At 51.8% G+C, this 18434-nt stretch overlaps 3 protein-coding genes across 6 annotated transcripts; 2 read left to right on the top strand and 1 right to left on the bottom strand.

The window, feature by feature from the left end:
• Positions 1–3506: 3506 nt before the first annotated feature.
• Positions 3507–8444, top strand: DPAGT1 (dolichyl-phosphate N-acetylglucosaminephosphotransferase 1). Its single transcript, XM_060160565.1, has 9 exons — positions 3507–3901; positions 4216–4336; positions 4518–4731; positions 5012–5158; positions 6453–6537; positions 6907–7095; positions 7417–7504; positions 7671–7826; positions 7910–8444. The coding sequence occupies exons 1-9, from the start codon at positions 3741–3743 to the stop codon at positions 7973–7975; spliced, it is 1227 nt and encodes a 408-aa protein (XP_060016548.1). The 5' UTR covers positions 3507–3740; the 3' UTR covers positions 7976–8444.
• Positions 8445–8580: 136 nt separating this feature from the next.
• On the top strand, positions 8581–10501 carry LOC132526372 (histone H2AX). The gene has a single exon (XM_060160570.1). The coding sequence runs from the start codon at positions 9246–9248 to the stop codon at positions 9675–9677; it is 432 nt and encodes a 143-aa protein (XP_060016553.1). The 5' UTR covers positions 8581–9245; the 3' UTR covers positions 9678–10501.
• On the bottom strand, positions 10456–18196 carry HMBS (hydroxymethylbilane synthase). 4 transcript variants are annotated; one of them, XM_060160566.1, is made up of 14 exons: positions 17984–18195; positions 15681–15740; positions 15270–15342; positions 14835–14884; positions 14696–14751; positions 14234–14311; positions 13927–14004; positions 13714–13789; positions 12490–12603; positions 12202–12240; positions 11880–11999; positions 11584–11637; positions 11357–11443; positions 10456–11258 (listed from the first exon to the last, which is right to left on the bottom strand). In XM_060160566.1, exons 1-14 carry the CDS (start codon positions 18014–18016, stop codon positions 11085–11087), a joined length of 1092 nt encoding a protein of 363 aa, XP_060016549.1. In that variant the 5' UTR covers positions 18017–18195; the 3' UTR covers positions 10456–11084. The 4 variants fall into 4 exon arrangements, with proteins under 4 accessions (XP_060016549.1, XP_060016550.1, XP_060016551.1 ...); XM_060160567.1 differs by having other exon boundaries at positions 15687–15740; positions 17984–18194; XM_060160568.1 differs by lacking the exon at positions 11880–11999 and having other exon boundaries at positions 17984–18196.
• Between the last annotated feature and the right edge of the window lie 238 nt (positions 18197–18434).

Raw genomic sequence — 18434 nt, 5'->3', positions numbered from 1 at the left:
GAGGCAGGGGAAGGAAAATCCTACAAAAGGATTCAAAGGAATCCCCATTCCCTAAGAGGCCCTTTTTCTCCACATACATATGGCAGGCCTTCCTTAGAGAGGTAAACAGAGAGGCGTTAAGTATCTCTCTCCCAAATCCAGTCGTTAGTCTGAGCAGATGGGAGTAAACAATGTCTTCTAAAGTGCGGGGTTGCAGAGCTAAGCAGAGCCTGGCAGGTCAGTGACAGGGTGCCTGAGCCACAGGAGGTGGTAGGAAAGCTTGGGGCATCCCCAGATTTCACTCTAAGGAATGGGGTAGGGTGATGGGGTAACCTTGCTGTGACCCTGCCCATGCATTATCACTGGACCTCCAAAACCACAGAAGATTCCTAGAGTGTGGATTTTTAATCTTGAGGGGAGAAGAAATGAAGGGAGGAGAGAACTCAGGGACACAGAAGGAAGCTGTCAGTGGGCAGAGCAGCTAGGGCTAGGGGAGCAGGTTATGTGGAAAGTCGTCCAGGTACAGTTTCACTGTGAAGACCCTCTTCCCCCAAGAACCCTTTTCAGGGTTCTTCAGAGTTCATCTCAGGTCTCTGAATTGTTGGGTTTACTTCAACTCCTCCACTGAGCAATTGGTCCTGTGCTGCCAGATACTGCTTCACAATTCAGTCTTATATTAGTCTCTCTACTTAGTCCTCCCAATCTTCCATCCACTTGTTACTAGACCTCTTGTACTTATTTCATTCTGCCTTATAGCCTAGCTGGTTGTTTATATGTCTGTTTTTCCCACTCACCAGAAAGCTGCTTAAGAGTGGAGACCCTGTCTTACTCATCTCTCTTCCCTCATATTGACTCAAGGTGCTTTAATATGATGAAGTAGACTCCCTGGGGAAAACAATTGCATTTATATAACTTTGTGTCCCCACAGTACTTAAAATTTTCCCATGCACATAGTAGGGGTTAGCAAATTCTTTGTAATTTTAAGAAGTCTAACAGAAAATATTCCAATATACATGTAAACACTGAGAATTCCTATATTGTTTCCATCTTTTGAAAACCCATTCATGTCATCCAAGTGGAACGGGAGATCTTGGGGCTTGCTATCAGCTAACAACTTTTGATAAACTGACAGGAGAGAGGTGGGAAGAAATGGTAAAAGAGTAACTCAGCTGCTTCTGAAGAGCCACAGATATGGTCCTGCAAGTGTCATAGATCTAGACTCTCCAAAGCTGTCTCATACGGACTTTTTCAGCACTGTGAAACATTTCTGGGACAGTCTTTGTCAGGCAATCAGCCTTAATAGTGCATTAGCTTTGCTTACTGGGAGGCACTCAGAGCTCCCCAGTAGGAGATGCGCATCTCAGACCTTGTCTACTCAGCCCAAGAAACCAGCTGAAACTCACCTGATCCATGGGTCCTAGGACCAGCTTCAGCATTTAGGCAAATGCTTTGAACTTGTACCAGGACAGGCACAAAATTTCAAGTGTGGCCAAGTCATGTTTGTGTTTGTTTCTCCTGGTGAGTCTGATAATCAACTGGGCATTTACCATCATGGGAACAAATATTCAGATTATATGACAAGTATCCAAGTAACCATGTTCTGATGGTAACATGTATGCATGGATGATGAATCTCCAGTGTCTTGTTTTTGAACAAGTATCCCCTACCCTCTTCCAGGGGGGTGCGTGGGGGAGGGCTAACAATCTCTGGAGAAGAAAGAGACAAAGGTGCCCAATGCCAAGCTGGGAAGGAAGAGTTATTAGGATTGGCCTCCTAATAAAACAGGAAGCAGTTACGGACTGTCCCTCAGACCTCCAGGGAGTCTCAGCCTGCTCCTGAGCAACAAGATAACTGAATGCTGCCTCCTCTGGGGCTCCGACAAGCTCCTCCTTTCCACCTGCTCCTGGCGTCTCACCTTCCCTGTTTGGAAGGCCCTTCCACTCTTGCCACCTACTGAAATCCTTAGAGACACTACTCTTCCTCAAGGTCCTCTCACTTCCCCTGGTCACAACTAATTGCTCTCTCCATGTGCTCCTATTGCCCTCTGTACCTCTTTCAGATCCAGACTCATTATGTGTGATGATGCCTTGTATACAGATATCTGTGTGTCCTTAGCCCCATAGGAACACACTGTGGAACAGAAAACACTTTGCCTCTAGGGAATTTCCAGTCTAAGAGGCACAGATGCACACTCATGCACCCGTGTGCAGGTATACACACACACACACACACACACACACACACACACACACACAGAAAAACAATACCAGTGGGATAATAAGTACTGAAAATTTGGAGGAATACTACTATCAAGTAATTACTGGGATTACTTTATATACATGGTTTGAGTTGTTAATTAGAGCCACCTTCGAGTAGAAAGGACATTTCACATCTGGTTTTGAGAGACAGGAGGGCCTATCTTTGGCCTAAAAGGAGTCAACCTGACCCTGACTCCTTATTCAAGAGTGAACAAAATGTCAGCATACTTCATTCGTCTCCCGCGCTTCCTGGTGATGAGTTCTTCTCTGAGGACTAGAAATCATTTGCCACCTTAGAGCTTGTGTGTCTGTGAAAGAGAATGAGATGCTGGTGAACTGTTATTTGTAAGGAAACAGATGCCAAGCAAAAGGCACCCAACCTGGAGAAGAACCTGCCTGGGAATTCCTCAGACTTACTGGAAGCCAGCCACTTGTGGGTCTGGTTCTCCTACTTAGCTCTTTCCAAAGCCTCAGCCTCACCTTCTCCGACTGGGAGCCTGGCACAGTGCAATGATCCAGGACCAAGGAAAGTCTAGAACGGGGTTAAATCCAAGACCTGAGAGCATGAGGGTACTTCCAGCGCCTACAGTGCTGAAGTATCCCTCAGTGTTGCCCGGCAACTAACTGCTACTGCGGGGGCAGAAGGCGGGTGGGATGATGAAGGAAAAGTACCTGGCTCAATGACACGGAAAAACATGAAGTGGGAGGGGCTTTTCAAGTGTCCGCTCTTTACATTTTACATCATCTTCCAAATTGTAGCTGTGTTTCGGGGAACTGAGTTGTGTTTACCTTGGCTTCCATCCCAACGCTGACTATGTTGGCGACAGGTTTTCTACACTGAGCAGGTGCTGCTCCACATCCTCATCCCGCCTGCCCTCCCCCTTGCTTCCAGTAGCCATCTTCCAGTCTCCAGAGGCGTCCCAGAGTAAACGCGGGGCACTGGCCCTTTAAACGCGACCCGCGAAGGCCGACGGAGCTAAACCTGACGTGGAACCAAGAGTAAGCGGCGTCAGGCACGTGGTACAAGGAGGCGCTCATCTTGGAACCGGGCAAGGAGTTTTTCCGCTTTGGGCTGTACATCTTTAATGTGATGTTAGGAAACTATCCGCCTTTGTTTGTCCTTCTTTAATTGCTTTTCCAATCCCCTCTTGATGATTCAACTCTCGAATAAAGGGTGTAGTTTAAAATCACACTTCTGTCCCTACTCTTATGCCCATATTAAAAATGGCCGCCGCCTCCCACAACGACAGTTGCTCTGCGAACTAGATCCGGGTGGAAACAGTGGGTAGGCAAATGCAGTGGGGCAGAGCCGAGGTTGCTTTATAGAGGCTCGCGGGAGTCCTGAGGGCGGCTCAGGTCAGAGTCGTTGGGTTTCGCTCAGGGTGGTGTGGGAAGATCCAGCCTGTGGGGAGCGGCCACTCCTTACTGCTGGGGCCACGGGGCTTCTGCCCAGCTTGCCCGTTAGCTAAGGAGGGGGCCGACCAGGCCCCCTGGCCGGTCACCATGTGGGCCTTCCCGGAGTTGCCGATGCCGCTGTTGGTGAATTTGATCGGCTCGCTGCTGGGACTTGTAGCCACACTCACACTCATCCCTGCCTTCCGTGGCCACTTCATCGCCGCACGGCTCTGCGGCCAGGACCTCAACAAATCCAGCCGGCAGCAAATGTGAGGGGCCGCGCGCTGGTCCGGGGCAGTGGGGAAGGGGTGGGCAGGCAGGGGCGGGGACTGGAGTGGTGGACTGCGAGCGGAGACGTAGTGCTAACCCAACAGCCAGCCCGGGACTCTGGGAGGTGGAGGGCAGATCTGGTTAGCATTGGGGAAGGGGTGGAGGCGGGAAGATGGGACCCTTGGGTGTATCTGGGACTCCAGTAGTGGTGCCTTTCCCCGCCCCCAAGTCAGGTTATGGTGATGCTTGCACTAGTGAGTGACCACGCCCCCTTTCCTCTTCCCCCTCCCCCCGGCTTGCTGCTGGGCCACAGCCCAGAGTCCCAGGGAGTGATCAGCGGTGCTGTTTTCCTTATCATACTCTTCTGCTTCATCCCTTTCCCTTTCCTGAACTGCTTTGTGGAGGAGCAGTGTAAAGCCTTCCCCCACCATGAAGTAAGTGGGTTAGTGAGGGCTGCTGCCTGTGGCTGGAACTGGGAGCTACTGGAGAGAGTTGGGGTTTTTTGGGTGTGGCGGGGAGGGGAGGGACTGAGAACGAAAAAAAAGATGGGAATTCTTGAAAGGAACTGTGAAGTGGGAGTAGGCTGGAGCCATGACCTGCCCGAGCCCTCCCCAGTTTGTGGCCCTGATAGGTGCACTCCTTGCCATCTGCTGCATGATTTTCCTGGGCTTCGCGGATGATGTACTGAATCTGCGCTGGCGCCATAAGCTCCTGCTGCCCACAGCTGCCTCACTACCTCTCCTCATGGTCTATTTCACCAACTTTGGCAACACGACCATTGTGGTACCCAAGCCCTTACGCCCACTTCTTGGCCTGCATCTGGACCTGGGTGAGTAGCACTGCCACTTCTGCCCCTATGGCCCCTACTTCAGGGCACCCTTACCCTGTGAGATATCCAGCAGAGCATCCTTCCTGGTGCTCCACATTCTCCTCCCTGTTTTGTCCCTGTGTTTTCTTAGATCCTTTTGTTGGCCTTTCATCCCATCCTCTATCCTCACCACTTTTTTTTTTTTTTTTTTTTTTTAATCCTCACCACTTTTCTCAGAAGAATATCCTTAAATTCTCATTCTACAGGTGGCGTTACTTCTCTTACTGTTTTCTCCCCCCAGGGATCCTGTACTATGTCTACATGGGGCTGCTGGCAGTGTTCTGTACTAATGCCATCAATATCCTAGCAGGAATTAATGGCCTAGAGGCTGGCCAGTCGCTAGTCATTTCTGCTTCCATCATCGTCTTCAACCTGGTGGAGCTGGAAGGTAGGTGGGATTGGACTAGGGAGAGGAGAGAAGTCTGAGTGTTAAGGAAGTTGCCTGCTATCTGGCTTTGGGGAATTTGTTAAACGTGAGAAAGAAACTAAGATTTGTTAAATGTGAGAAAGGAAAATAGCAGCCCTGTCATTTATAACGGCATTGGCACTAATAGGTAGGCCATGGTCTTCTCCTACTGAGCATAAACAACTTCACAAAACCTCAGAATCAGACAGGGTCACTCTGTGACCGTGATAGAGTAAGACCAAAACTAGATCCCTCTGTAACCATGTCTGAGCATAGACAAAACCACAGGAACGCGGTGCATCTCACAAAAATGACCAAGATCCCCTTCTGGCTAACATGAGTGGTTGCTGCTTTCTTCCGATAACAACTCAATTCCTCTCACTTCTTGGATAAAAATTATTAAGATGCTCAATCATAGCATTATCTCTGCTGACAGCACCCAGTGCAGGGCAAAACTCTGCCTCCTTGCATCCTCCCCAGAATTATTTAAAACAAATTCTATAAAAAGTCCTCCTGGGCTTCCCTGGTGGCGCAGTGGTTGAGAGTCCGCCTGCCGATGCAGGGGACACGGGTTCGTGCCCCAGTCCGGGAAGATCCCACATGCCGCGGAGCGGCTGCGCCCGTGAGCCATGGCCGCTGAGCCTGCGCGTCCGGAGCCATTGCTCCACAATGGGAGAGGCCACAGCGGTGAGCAGCCCGCGTACCGCAGAAAAAAAAAAAGTCCTCCTAACACCTCCTTACTGAGGCATCCCATGGTTCCCCATGGTGTGTGGGTTCCAAAGTTTCTCTTGTTTCAAGTCAGTAAACCCAGCTTTGACTACAGGCATGTTGCTGGTGGTTTTTGGCTGATGGACATCCATAAGTACTTACTAAAGCTAAGCACTTTTAAAATGTGATCTCACTTTAAACTCTGTAACAGCTCTATGTGGCAGGTGTTTTCATCAGCCTTTTTTCACAGATAGGAAACTGAGGCTCAGAGAAGTTAAATGTGTCATGATCAAGGTCACACAGTTAGGAAGTAAAGCTGGTATTCAGACCTAAGTCTGAATGGTCTAAACCAAATGTAAGACAGTAACTAGTTTAGGAAGGGTTCATGAAAGAGGTGAAATATTGGGAACTGCTTGGATGACATAAAAGGGGTAGTGAGTTCTTGGGACCTAGAGAGGTGGATGATACAGCTTGGGACAGAACTCAGGGACAGACAAAAATAGGACCCAGGTGTGCAGGGGACGTGGCTGTCAACGTTTTCTTCTTTCTTTTTCCCCTGCTTCCAAAGGTGATTGTCGGGATGATCATGTCTTTTCCCTCTACTTCATGATACCCTTTTTTTTCACCACCTTGGGATTGCTCTACCATAACTGGTAAGTAGGCCTGTGGCTAGTGGGACAGCTATTTGAATTTGTGGCCAGTACGGTCCTCCTCACTGCGACCCATCTCCTGACGGAGAGGCTTAACCTGTGCATCTCTGTATTGAGTGTTTTCTGGGTCTTTTTGGTAATATTCTTAAATCTTAAATATTCTCTACCCAATTGTAGCTGGGGGCAGGTACTGTGGAGCCCCCAGGAATAGATGGATTCGGGACCTTGTTTCCTGGAGAGTTGCTGGGAGAGCTGGAATGTCCTCTGAGCCAGAACTAGGGTCAGGACTAGCCCAGTGCGCAGGGTGTGTGATGTGAGAGAAAGGATTGCTAATGCCTCTTGCCACTGGCTCAGATCCTCTCCCCTACACAGGTACCCATCACGGGTGTTTGTGGGAGATACCTTCTGTTACTTTGCTGGCATGACCTTTGCCGTGGTGGGCATCTTGGGACACTTCAGCAAGACCATGCTACTCTTCTTCATGCCCCAGGTGTTCAACTTCGTCTACTCACTGCCTCAGCTCCTGCATATCATCCCCTGCCCTCGCCACCGTATACCCAGGTAGGCGCTTTGGGGCTTGAAGGGGACATCATAGCTTTTTCCCTTGGGATGCCTTAGACGTTTGCTGTGCAAAGGGAATGGGCCCAAAGAAGGGCTAACTCTTGCCGTGCAGTTAGCCCTTTATACATTACAGAGCACATTTAGTTCCATGATCTCATTTAATGTTCACAGCAGCTCTGATCACACAGAAGCAAGCAGCAGAGCCAGAAATAGATCTCAGGCTGTTTGACTCCACATTCAGTGCTCTTCCTATTAATTAAGCACAGGGAGGAGAGTTCTTTGAGTAGTGGCCCAGTCACATGAAGCTGTCTTCCCCTGCAGACTCAATACCAAGACAGGCAAACTGGAGATGAGCTATTCCAAGTTCAAGACCAAGAGCCTCTCTTTCTTGGGCACCTTTATTCTAAAGGTAACAGGGTAACAAGGAGGTAAGGCTCTAGGCTGCCATTCGGAATTCAGGGAATGGGGAACCTAGGCCTACATCACACCCAAGGGGAGTTTGGAAGCATTGAGCAGGTCCCCATTCCTGAAGTGTAGGTATTAGCTGAAGTTCTCTCCACTTTTGACCCCTCCAGGTAGCAGAAGGCCTCCGGCTAGTGACAGTGCGCCAGAGTGAGAATGAGGATGGTGCCTTCACGGAGTGTAACAACATGACCCTCATCAACTTACTACTTAAAGTCTTTGGGCCCATGCATGAGAGAAACCTCACCCTGTTCCTGCTGCTGCTACAGGTGCAATGCTGTTGGTGATGTGACTTACATCTCCTTGTCTCCCTTTCTCTGTGGTTCTTACTGTAGTTCATTTCTTCTTACAGGTCGTGGGCAGTGCTGTCACCTTCTCCATTCGGTACCAGCTTGTCCGACTCTTCTACGATGTCTGAGTCCCCTGGTCCACTGTCCTTTGCTTCACAGCCTCCAGATTTCCTGACTCAGGCCGACCTCTTCCAGACCAAGATTGCCTCCTGGCCCAGGCCTCTCCCCACTTCATTCTCCTCCAGATTTTGTCCTCAGCATTCCCTTTCCCCTGTGATTATTGACATCCTGGGCCATTCTTGCCCTCTAATGACTATTGATTGGACTTCGCCTATGGCTTTCTTCTATTTGCCACTCCCCCTCTCCATCCCATCTTTGCAGCCTCCTAAGGTGGGATACTGTAGCTTTGATGCAATTATCCACAACTCTGACACTCAAGAAATATGTTGGGCCTGGGGATAGAACCCTGGCTGGGGATAGGGACACAGGCTCGAAGGTGACTTGACATATGACTATAAATTAAATATTCTGATGATTTAGCAGACTGGGGGGCCTGTGCTCCCAGTGGTGACAATAAACTGTCGTCTTTTTCTTGTTGTTCCTGTAGGTGTATCTCCTATATAGGGCATTTTAGGGTAGACTGGGAGGGTTGGTGGAGGCATTTCCTCGGAGAGGATGCCTATCTCTCTGCCCCATCCTTTTTCTTTCAGTACATCAGGCCCCTCCTAGCAAGAAGGGAACAGAAAGCACAGACCAGAAAGAACATGTTGAATAAATAGGAAATCCTGCTGCTCAGGTGGCATAAAGGGCCATAAGATCGGTGTTATCTGTTCTCTGGTATGGGGTTGGACTTTCAGGGGGTCTCATTCCTTCCCTTTTTCACTCTCCCTTTGCCAGGCAGGAGGAGGGAGTGACCAGACCTGGGACCGGAGGAAGAGGTAGCCGTAGTGTTGACCCCTTTCCTTTAAAAATCCTAGACCCGCACAGACTTCCCTGAGGCTCTTGAGGCGACTTCAGACTCCACCCTCTTTGTCTTCCGGCTCTGGTCTGGGCTGTAGGGTTTAAATCTGGCGCGCTTCACTTGGATTGGCTACACCCGGGAGTGGTTGGCTGACTGCTTGCTGCCGCTCCTCCTCGCCTTTTCCCCGGGCAAAAGGTTTTCAAATTCGGCCAATTGGCGGGCGCGTTCCCTCAGCTGAGGCGCGTCATCGAAGGGTTAACCGCAGCCAACCGGAGGCGGGTATTGGAGAAAAGAGCCAATCAGGAGGACGCGGGGGTGCGCCCTGGGGGCTTATAAGGGCGGCCCTTGGGCGCGCGCGGCAGCAGTTGGACTGCGGCGGACGGCTGTGCCTTAGTCTCGTGAGCAGCCCTCCTCTCCCTTCCTCTACCTCGCGCAGCATGTCGGGCCGCGGCAAGACAGGCGGTAAGGCCCGCGCCAAGGCCAAGTCGCGCTCGTCGCGAGCGGGCCTCCAGTTCCCCGTGGGCCGCGTGCACCGGCTGTTGCGGAAGGGACACTACGCCGAGCGGGTGGGCGCCGGCGCGCCGGTCTATCTGGCGGCGGTGCTCGAGTACCTCACAGCCGAGATCCTGGAGCTGGCGGGCAACGCGGCCCGCGACAACAAGAAGACGCGGATCATCCCCCGCCACCTGCAGCTGGCCATCCGCAACGACGAGGAGCTCAACAAGCTGCTGGGCGGCGTGACGATCGCCCAGGGAGGCGTCCTGCCCAACATCCAGGCCGTACTGCTGCCCAAGAAGACCAGCGCCGCCGTGGGGCCGAAGGCGCCCGCGGGCGGCAAGAAGGCCACCCAGGCCTCGCAAGAGTACTGAGGGCGCCCGCGCCGCCGCCACCGCCGCCGCCTGGCCCCTCCCCTCGCCACCACAAAGGCCCTTTTAAGGGCCACCACAACGCTCACGGAAAGAGCTGGGCCGCGTCGGGCTCCCGGCCGGGCGGCAGCTCACTCGCCCCCTCCGCGGCCCCGCCGCCGCCGCGCGGCCTGCCCCTCCCCCGCGCGGCTCGCTCCAGCCGTGGCTCGGCGGAGGGCGGCCGTTTGAACGCCGCTCGGTGCCAGGAGCGAGCTCGTGACTCGGCCGGCCTGGCCCCCGAATGCTGATGGGCTGCGGGGAGGCCGCGGCACCTTCTAGAAGGCTGGGCCGGCCGCGCTGACGCAGGGCCGGGGCGCGTGGTGGGGAAGGTGAGTCGGTGCGGACGGCCGCCGGCGCGGCCGCGCGCGCGCGTTCCCCACCAGCCCGGTGCTCCGGACGGGACTCGGTTGACGGCGGAGTCAGTCGGTCACTTCATTTGTCCCGGGACGCCCTTTGCTGCCGGATCCCGAGCCTTGCACGTCCGCGCGCTCTCCATCTCCACTCGCAGGCCTGTGCGCGTCCCGGAAGACACACTTCGCGGCGTGAGCATCTCCCGCGGTGTCGGGGTCTGCGGGAGTCCTGCCCCTGGACCCGCGCCCCTCCCGGCGGGTCCGCTCCGCAAGCCAAGCACCTAGATACCAGCACTAGTCCGTTAATCCCCATCTGGACTGAGTCGCCGTTGGCCTCGGAACTGGAATTTTGCAGCTAACCCATCCAAGACAGTACTTTAGGTATTGGGGAGTTTCAGATGGACTAATTTTGTTTATTAAAGGATTTTCTTTTTTAAACAGTGAGGTGTCTCTTCATTTTGCAGACGGGTTGTAGGATCGATGACTGTAGATTCCTAAAGGTAGTGGGGGAGGGGAGCTATCTGATACAAAGGCTTTACCGTTAACTGGAGCGGCAAATCGTAGATTATAAGATTATGGTTCTTTCTTGGTGTTCCCTGGGAGACAATTTATTCTGTCAGAACTACTGAGACAGAAACAGAAGGCAATGTATTCCAGGAGAACTTTGGACAGGGGTCTTAGCCTCTGAGGTAAGGAGCAAAGGGTCTTGTGTTTGTCCTTATCTTTCTTTCCTGCAACCCCATCAAAAACAAAGCCACCTTCAAATCTAGTTTATTAGTTGAGTTGGTTACATTCAAAGGCTGTGGCTTGTTAGATGTTTTTCTCTAGAGACTAAGCCTCCACCTACTGAGGAGACAAGGCATCACCAAGGCCCCAAGTTGAGACAAGTCTCTAAGTCTCCGCCCCTGCAGTTCCATCCCCTGGGTAATCACCCCCCAGGTAACAGTGAGACTGGGGCACTGAGGGCTGGGATGTAGGCACGGGGCACCAGCAACCCAGGCACCTGTGCCCCACAGACCAGTTAGTGGGCATCATTGAGCTGCCGTGCAACATCCAAGATGTTCTTGGCTCCTTTGTTCAGCAACAAGGTGGCCAGGCTGATGCCCAGGCTCTCAGCAGCCAGCTGGGCTCGTCGTGGAATGTTCCGGGCAGTGATGCCCACCAGCTGTGGATCATCCTCAGGGCCATCTTCATGCTGGGTAAGGGAAGGAGGGTAGGATTTGGTGAGCACAAAAGGGGAGGTAACATACAGACGTGTTTTTTACCCTCTCCGTCACCCTCCAGCCTTGGCACCTGGGCAGGGACATGGATGGTGGCCTGCATCGTCTCTTGCATGCTATCTGCGCCATTCAGACTCCAGACTCCTCCAGTCAGGTATAGCTGGGAAAGAAACAGTTGCCTCAGCATATTGTGAGAGGGAACTGCTTAGAAACCTGGGCTTTTCTTGCTGGCAGCTCAGGATGCACAGGAGAAATGCCAGAGTCCCTTCCCTGCCCTCCCACCCATCTTCCCCTGCTTACTTGCCCCTCCTTCATAGCTGTATGCACTGCCACTGGCACACTGCAGCCTCCTTCCTGCAACAAGTTCTCCCTGTGAGCTCCAAGGACCCTTACCACCACCCTGTAACCAGAGTCCTCAGAGATAACAGACCCCTCTAAGGACATAACTGAAAATGAGGTAGCAGCCCAGACCTGGGTCCTGTCCATACTTTGAAGGATGAGTTACCACTAAATACAGAGCAATAATTTGAGAAATCTCCCCACTACCCTTCCCAGCTCTCCAGGTACCCACCCCTCCACAAGAGCACAGGCCCTACCAGGTGCCTCAGGAAGGCCCGTTCAGCAATGCAGCGAAGCAAAGTCTCAGGATCATGCAACACACCCACCAGATCCAAGATGTCCTGGTCCTTGGCTCGAACTTCCACTCCCAGAGCCCCCTGATGGAAAAATAGCCTAAGATATCAGGGCCAATCTTTCCCCAACCAATGGAGCTAAGGATGGGAACCAGCCTACTTCCACCTGTTTGCCAGGTCCTTTTGGGCCAGTAGCCTCCCAAGGCTTGCCCCTCTCTGGGAGTGTTCTTGGTTGAAAACAAAAGAAAGGGACACATCAATACACGGCTTCCCTGGTCAAGCATACCTGACCCACAGCATACATGCACTCCTCAGGGTGCAGGATCTGTGGGGGCAGAAGAGGCAGTCAGAAGGGTGGAGGTGGGAGTGCCTAAAAGCACACAGCAGTGAGATGGGGCTTTTCTAGCATACAAAAGGGCTGGAGAGGCAAGAGTGGGAGTTTGGCCTCTGATCCCCAGTCTTCCCAACCTGGGACTCATTTCCAGCTTGCACTGTTAGAGGTGGGATTCAAAAAGAGAACACAGGCAGGAAGGAGATGAAGATCAACCGGGGCGTGAAGAGTGGCAGGCCCTACCTGCCCCACCCGGTTCTGCCAGCCCATGCGCTGCAGGCCAGCTGCGGCCAGGATGATGGCACTGAACTCCTGCAGCTCATCCAGCTTCCGAAGCCGTGTGTTGAGGTTTCCCCGCTGTGGAGAGGCGCTAAGGACCACAAGCTTTGGGCAGTCTGGAGCCTTATGCTGTTCCCTTTGCCTGAGTCTCTCAATCTGCTAACATCTCACCTTTGAGTTCTCAGCCTAATGACAACAGCTAACACTTACCTCATACTTACTACATGCCAGACGCTTTAGATATGTCAATTCATTTAATTTTCACAACCCTATGACGTAGGTAGTATTATCATCTCCATTTTACAGATGAGAAAAATGATAGAGAGGTTTTAATTTATTTAATAACTTGCCCAAGGTTACAAGACTTCCGAGAAGCCTTCCTTGACTCTCAACTCTGTGTTTAGATGTTCCAGCTAGAAGCTTCCAGAGAATTCCCTACTTTGTGCACTGGAGCACTTAGCGAATACTATTTTGAAAATCAGTTTTACAAACATATAACATTGTAAAGATCAAAACGATATAGTGGAATATAAAATAAAAATGGAGTTATGGTTACCAAAGGGGAAAGGGGATGGGGGGAGATAAATTAGGAGTTTGGGATTAGCAGATGCAAACTACTATATACAAAATAAACAACAAGGTCCTATTATATAGCACAGGGAACTATATTCAATATCTTGCAATAAACTACAATGGAAAAGAATATGAAAAGGAATATGTATATATATGTACAACAATCACTTGCTATACACCAGAAACTAACACAACGTTGTAAATCAACTATAATAAAACCAATTTTTAATTATTTAAATTTAAATGGAAGCACCCCCCCAACCCCCCTCCCTCGATGTAATCATTATTCAGTATCACTCTGTATTATCAATGCCTGGTTGTCTGTCTCCAGCACTAAAATGTAAACTCCGTGTAAGCAGGGACAATGTTGATCTTGCTCATCATATCCCCAGTGCCAGGCACTTGCCTGGGGCTAAGAAAACATGAAAGGATTATGAATGAATGGATGGATGGATGGATGGGTGGATGGATGGGTGGATGAATGGGAGGGCAGGCAGTCCACTGCATCCATGGTCCACTTCCTCTGGAAGCCCCTTCCACTCTCACAACTCCCAGGGCCCTCTGGACCTGGTCTTCCTCCTTGGCTGCTGCCTCCTCCCTCCGCTATAAGGATACAATACTCTTGAACTCCAGATGTGGGAACTTTCTCTGCAGCTGGGCCGCTCTCCGCAGGGAGCTAGTTCCCACCACGCTGCTCAGAGAGATGGTTTAAAATGAGATTTAAGTCGCATGAGATTTAACTAGGCAGGCACTGTTCCCTTCCTCCTCCTCCCACCCCTCCATCTTCTGTGCACATCCCACCAAGATGCCTATCCAGGCCCCACTCACCTCTTCTCTGGCAAGGTTTCTAGGGTCTTCCCAACAAATTTTGGGTGAAAGACCACAGCATCATAGGGGCTCTCCCGCCTGGGGATGGAGGGAAAGTCATAGAATAAGGGAGATATCTCGGTTCAGGTCACTTCCAGGCTCTCTCAATAGTCAACTAACTGGCATTTTCTGAGTTTTCTGCCATGCTTGACACTCCTCAGGGCAGGGGAGACAGCCTAGAGGCAGAGGGCCAAGTCCCAAAGGGAAAAGTCAAGGTTAATATGATGTCTACCCCATGCCGAGGCCCCCTGACTGGCCGGACTCTTACTTGCAGATGGCTCCAATGGTGAAGCCAGGAGGAAGCACCGTGGGCAGGTCCTTCAGGGAGTGAACAACCAGGTCCACTCTAGAGAGATGGCAGAGAGAGAAGGAGAAGGGGTTTGAGCAGCACGTCCCCAGCCCTTCTCCACCCACTCCTGCCTGTACATCACTGGCAGAGCCTAGAGCGGTTCAGGAAGCAGGCCTTTCTGAGACCTTGGGTCCCAGAGACCTGCTCCCCTCCTACACTCCCTTTCATCCCCCTCCCCCAGCCAGTCCTGCACCCCCAGGCAGCCAGATGGCTCAGAACCAGGACACTCTCCTTTTCTGAGGCCTGAAAAACTCACATATGAGCCCCTCTCTAGCCTATCCAAGCGTTTAAGCCCAACAGTCTAGCTGATACCCAGGTCTGATGTGCACTGGGGTCCTAGCGAGAGCCTGGGAGGGCGCCATGCTCCCTGCTATCACTTACTCATTCCTCTCCAGCGCGTGTTCCAGCTCCTTGGTAAACAGGCTCTTCTCTCCAATCTGCCAGGCAAGAAAGAGCCTCAGGGTGAATCTTTTGGGGGAAGGAAAGAGGAGGGGGAAAAGCGTTGGATGGAAAATGTTACCTTAGAGAGAGCAGTATCAAGAATCTTGTCTCCTGTGGTGGACATAGCAACTGAGGAGAGAATCAACAAACCAGACGTTCAGTGATCAGCATTTATTGAGCCCCTACTGAGCTGAGCACTTGTGCTAAGATTGTTGGTGGATACAGAGGCACATAAGCCCCAGTCCCTACCCTCTGGGAATGTACAATCTAGGAGGAAGACCAGACGTAATCACAAAAAGACCCAAAGCAGATGATAAATGCCAGGCTAGCCCAGGTAGTCAGAGCTGGAGGTGTTCAGAGATGGAAAGGGCCCTCCAAACCGGGGACAGCCAAGAAGAATTCTCAGAGGCAACAGAACCAAGCTTTGGTGCAAGACAAAGCCAGAAACACTGTGTTCTCCCCTCCAGGGGTTAAAGGCTTCCCATTAGCTTCCATTCCTTTCCAGAAAACTCACTGATTTCAAACTGCAGGCCTGGGTATAAGGCTTTCAGCGTTGCCACCACACTGTCCGTCTGTATGCGGGCCAGCTGGGGGTAGAAATTCAGGTTAGTCCTGTCCTCTGGCCACCACCCTAAGGTCAGACCCTCACAGGGTCAGGGAGATCCTGAAAGGATTGGAATTCAGAGAGGGGATTGAATGCCCACCTAGGAAGGGGGGGGTCTGGCCTGGGAGTCCTTTGTACCCCAACTTCCCAGCCCAGGGACTATCTCTTTACAGAATGCAATCTGTCATCCTGCATGGGATTTGATACTCAGTCACCCCATTTCTTCCATCCCCGAGCTGCTGAGAACGCTCTGGGCCCCCCAACTTATAATACTGTGAACACAGAAGTCTTCTGACAAACCTCCTCCACCCCGGTACTTACACTCACCTGGCTCTTGCGGGTACCCACGCGAATCACTCTCATCTTTGAGCTGTTTTCTTCCTGCAGAAAAAGTCCCCAGGTCACAGTCCCTGCTGCTCTTTGTGTTCCTCAACACCTTGTCCAAGAACCAGAATCACTGGCTTGGAAGAAAGGAACCTCAGCCCCTGGTCTGTGGCCAGCTGAGCCTTCGAGTGGGGAAACACTCCCCTCCCCAAGACTGGTCCCTTTACCTTCCCCAACAATACCTTCTGGCTCCTCAGGGATCCAGAGAAGCAGAGACCAGACAGAAGTGACAGTAGGACCTGCTGTTGCTGTAATGAGCAGGACACTAAGCCCTGAAGCCCATCCAAGCTAAGGCAGTAGGAATGCTGCACTCAGCCAGGCGGGTAAAGAGATAAGGTCTATCAGTCTGGCCCCAGGGAGGGTGGGGCCTGCAGCAGGCAGGGGCAGGACAGCTGGGGCCACACAGGGGACCATGAGCTGAGTCACTGAGGACAAGTTCAGCATCCACAACGGAGCGGCACTTGAGAAAGCTTCAGTGCCACCTAGATGCCATAAGAGCTACCCCACAGCTGCTGCACTATGGATCCCGTAATCTGGACGAATGCACGACTGGGATCGACAGATCTGACGTACAGTCCTGCTCAGCCTCTTGGCTGGGCGAACTTGAACACATCATCTTATTTGTTCATCTATAAACCTGTTTGTTCATCTATAAAATGAAGAAGTTTGCACTCAAGTATCTTCTGCTTTTGATATTCTGTAAGACTAAGAGGGTGAGCTGTCTAATGTCCATTCACCTAGAGTGCAGCCTCTGGTTTCACCACAAAGGAAATATTAGGACGTCAGAGACCAAGCCAAGAACTCAAAGGGCCATGCCTCTTCCTCTTGCCAGGGCACCTTGGACAAAGGTATTCAGTGCCAAGCAGGCAGAACTGGGTTCTCCAGTCTGAGGTCCTATTTCTTCCCAGATCAGACAGTGATCACTATAGATACTATCAACTTCCCCTGCTCTGGGATCTTCATCCTACAGAGTTCTTCTGCAGTCAGGTATCTGGGGCCTCTGTTGCTGGAGGAGGTGACAGCTGGCGGCTCTTGGACTCTAGTCTACTCCACAGCTATCTCTTCTCCAATAAATAAACCCTGGGGGACCCTAAGCAAATTAGGCTAGGTTGGAAATGCTAAACATGGCAACTAAAATTCTGGGCCACAGGCAGCCCACAGAAAGGAATCTAAGGTCCCAGAAACTGCTATGTTCAAACAATCCCTTAATTTCATTGATTCTGCACAGCATATTCAAGTCAAATTGTTCCAGTAAAAAATTCCTTATTGAGCATGTATATCCTAGAGCTATTGCTTTTAATCTTCATAACAACCTATCAGGTAGACAGGGCAGGCATCTCTGGAACTACGTTACAGAAGCAAAGTCTGGCTCTGAGGAGCAAAGTGACTTGCCCAGGGCCACAGGGTTAATCATGGGTAGAGAGCTGGAATCCAAATCTTCTTACTCCTAGTCCAGCACTCAGGAATGTCAGCAATGGCACAGAATCCCACTCCTTACCAGCACATAGGTCAGGGAGAGATAGGGCAGCTGCCCCACTCCTTTCTTATCTCAGGCTGACGTTGGCCTCATGGGCTCTGCAGTCTGCATCTGCACAAGCCCAGAACTGGGACCCCAGGCTAGGAATAGGAAGGCCCAAGGGCGTCCCCCGTCCATGGTAGTAACCCAATGATGTGTCTCAGTTGAGGAGTTTTGAGTGTAGGCTGGGGCAGTTTTGAGTGTAGGCTGGGGCTGGGTGTCCATTAAAAAGAAAAAAAGCAGAGAAGGTGCACTTCCAAGACGTTTGTGTGCAGTTCGGAGAATTCGAGGTACACTCTCCTCTCTGGATCCAAAATGGAACACTTCCCCAAAGTGGCTGAATCTCGAATAGGACCTGTCTCGTGTGAAGGGATCCCGGGGAATAGCACCCTGTCTCGTGCAGACGAATTTTCCTATGTTGGGTCACTATATCTAGAGCCGCGGAAGCCATGCCTCATGGAATCCCATCCAGATCCCCGCAGGAACGGGGTTCCGTTCGAGACAATCGATCTGCTCTTAAGTCCGCCCCCACCGCTCTCTGATTCCCCTAAGGGCAACCCAACTACTGGCCCTTTAAAAACTGTTAGAACCAAAAAAAAAAAAAAAAAAACCAGACAGATAACCGTCCCGACCAATTGACGACGGAGAGTGGCAACTTGGGGCCAATCGTGGCACTGCTAGTGCAGAAGACCGAAGCTGCGAGGGTCACCGGCTCAGGACTCACCGCCGTTGCGGCCGCGTCGCCGTTACCAGACATGGCTGTGCGCGGGAAGTAGGCCGGAGGCTGCTGCCCGTGTCCTCCGGAGTCGGGCAAGCCGAAGGCTCCGGCCGGCCGGGCACTGGGCGCACGCGGAACTCGCAATCCTCCGGCAGCCACACACTCCCGGCTCCGCTAAGGGCCTGCGTCACTTCCGGCCCCGCCCCAGAGGGGCTAGACCTCCCCTGGGCGGGAATTAGAACGATTGCAACAGAGAAGATCTTACCTTGCGTTACCGCCCCTACTCCCCCAGGCTGGCCCTGGTCTTCCCCGTTTGAGACCCAGGCCCACCAACTGTTCATTTTTACTTTTACCTAGCCAGGAATACCGACGGTCAGTGGCCAAGATATGCTTCCCAGATTTATCCACAAAGTTCGTTCTTTTCAGTCCCTCCTACCGCCACCCAAGGGAACGTCAA

This window comes from Lagenorhynchus albirostris, chromosome 9, assembly GCF_949774975.1.
Source record: "Lagenorhynchus albirostris chromosome 9, mLagAlb1.1, whole genome shotgun sequence".
NCBI classification, from domain to species: domain Eukaryota; kingdom Metazoa; phylum Chordata; class Mammalia; order Artiodactyla; family Delphinidae; genus Lagenorhynchus; species Lagenorhynchus albirostris.
This window is presented reverse-complemented; position numbering and strand designations above follow the sequence as displayed.

Excerpts from the sequence above, each read along its gene's own strand:
- HMBS (XM_060160566.1), bottom strand. The coding sequence starts at position 18,016 with ATGTCTGGTAACGGCGACGCGGCCGCAACGGCG. Across the intron at positions 14,885-15,269 it reads AGGCCTGCAGTTTGAAATCA|TTGCTATGTCCACCACAGGA; the intron begins GTGAGTTTTCTG and ends TTCTCTCCTCAG. Across the intron at positions 12,241-12,489 it reads GGCAGAACCGGGTGGGGCAG|ATCCTGCACCCTGAGGAGTG; the intron begins GTAGGGCCTGCC and ends CTGCCCCCACAG.
- DPAGT1 (XM_060160565.1), top strand. The coding sequence starts at position 3,741 with ATGTGGGCCTTCCCGGAGTTGCCGATGCCGCTGTTGGTGAATTTGATC. Across the intron at positions 4,732-5,011 it reads TGGCCTGCATCTGGACCTGG|GGATCCTGTACTATGTCTAC; the intron begins GTGAGTAGCACT and ends TTCTCCCCCCAG. Across the intron at positions 6,538-6,906 it reads GGATTGCTCTACCATAACTG|GTACCCATCACGGGTGTTTG; the intron begins GTAAGTAGGCCT and ends TCCCCTACACAG.
- LOC132526372 (XM_060160570.1), top strand. The coding sequence starts at position 9,246 with ATGTCGGGCCGCGGCAAGACAGGCGGTAAGGCCCGCGCCAAGGCCAAG.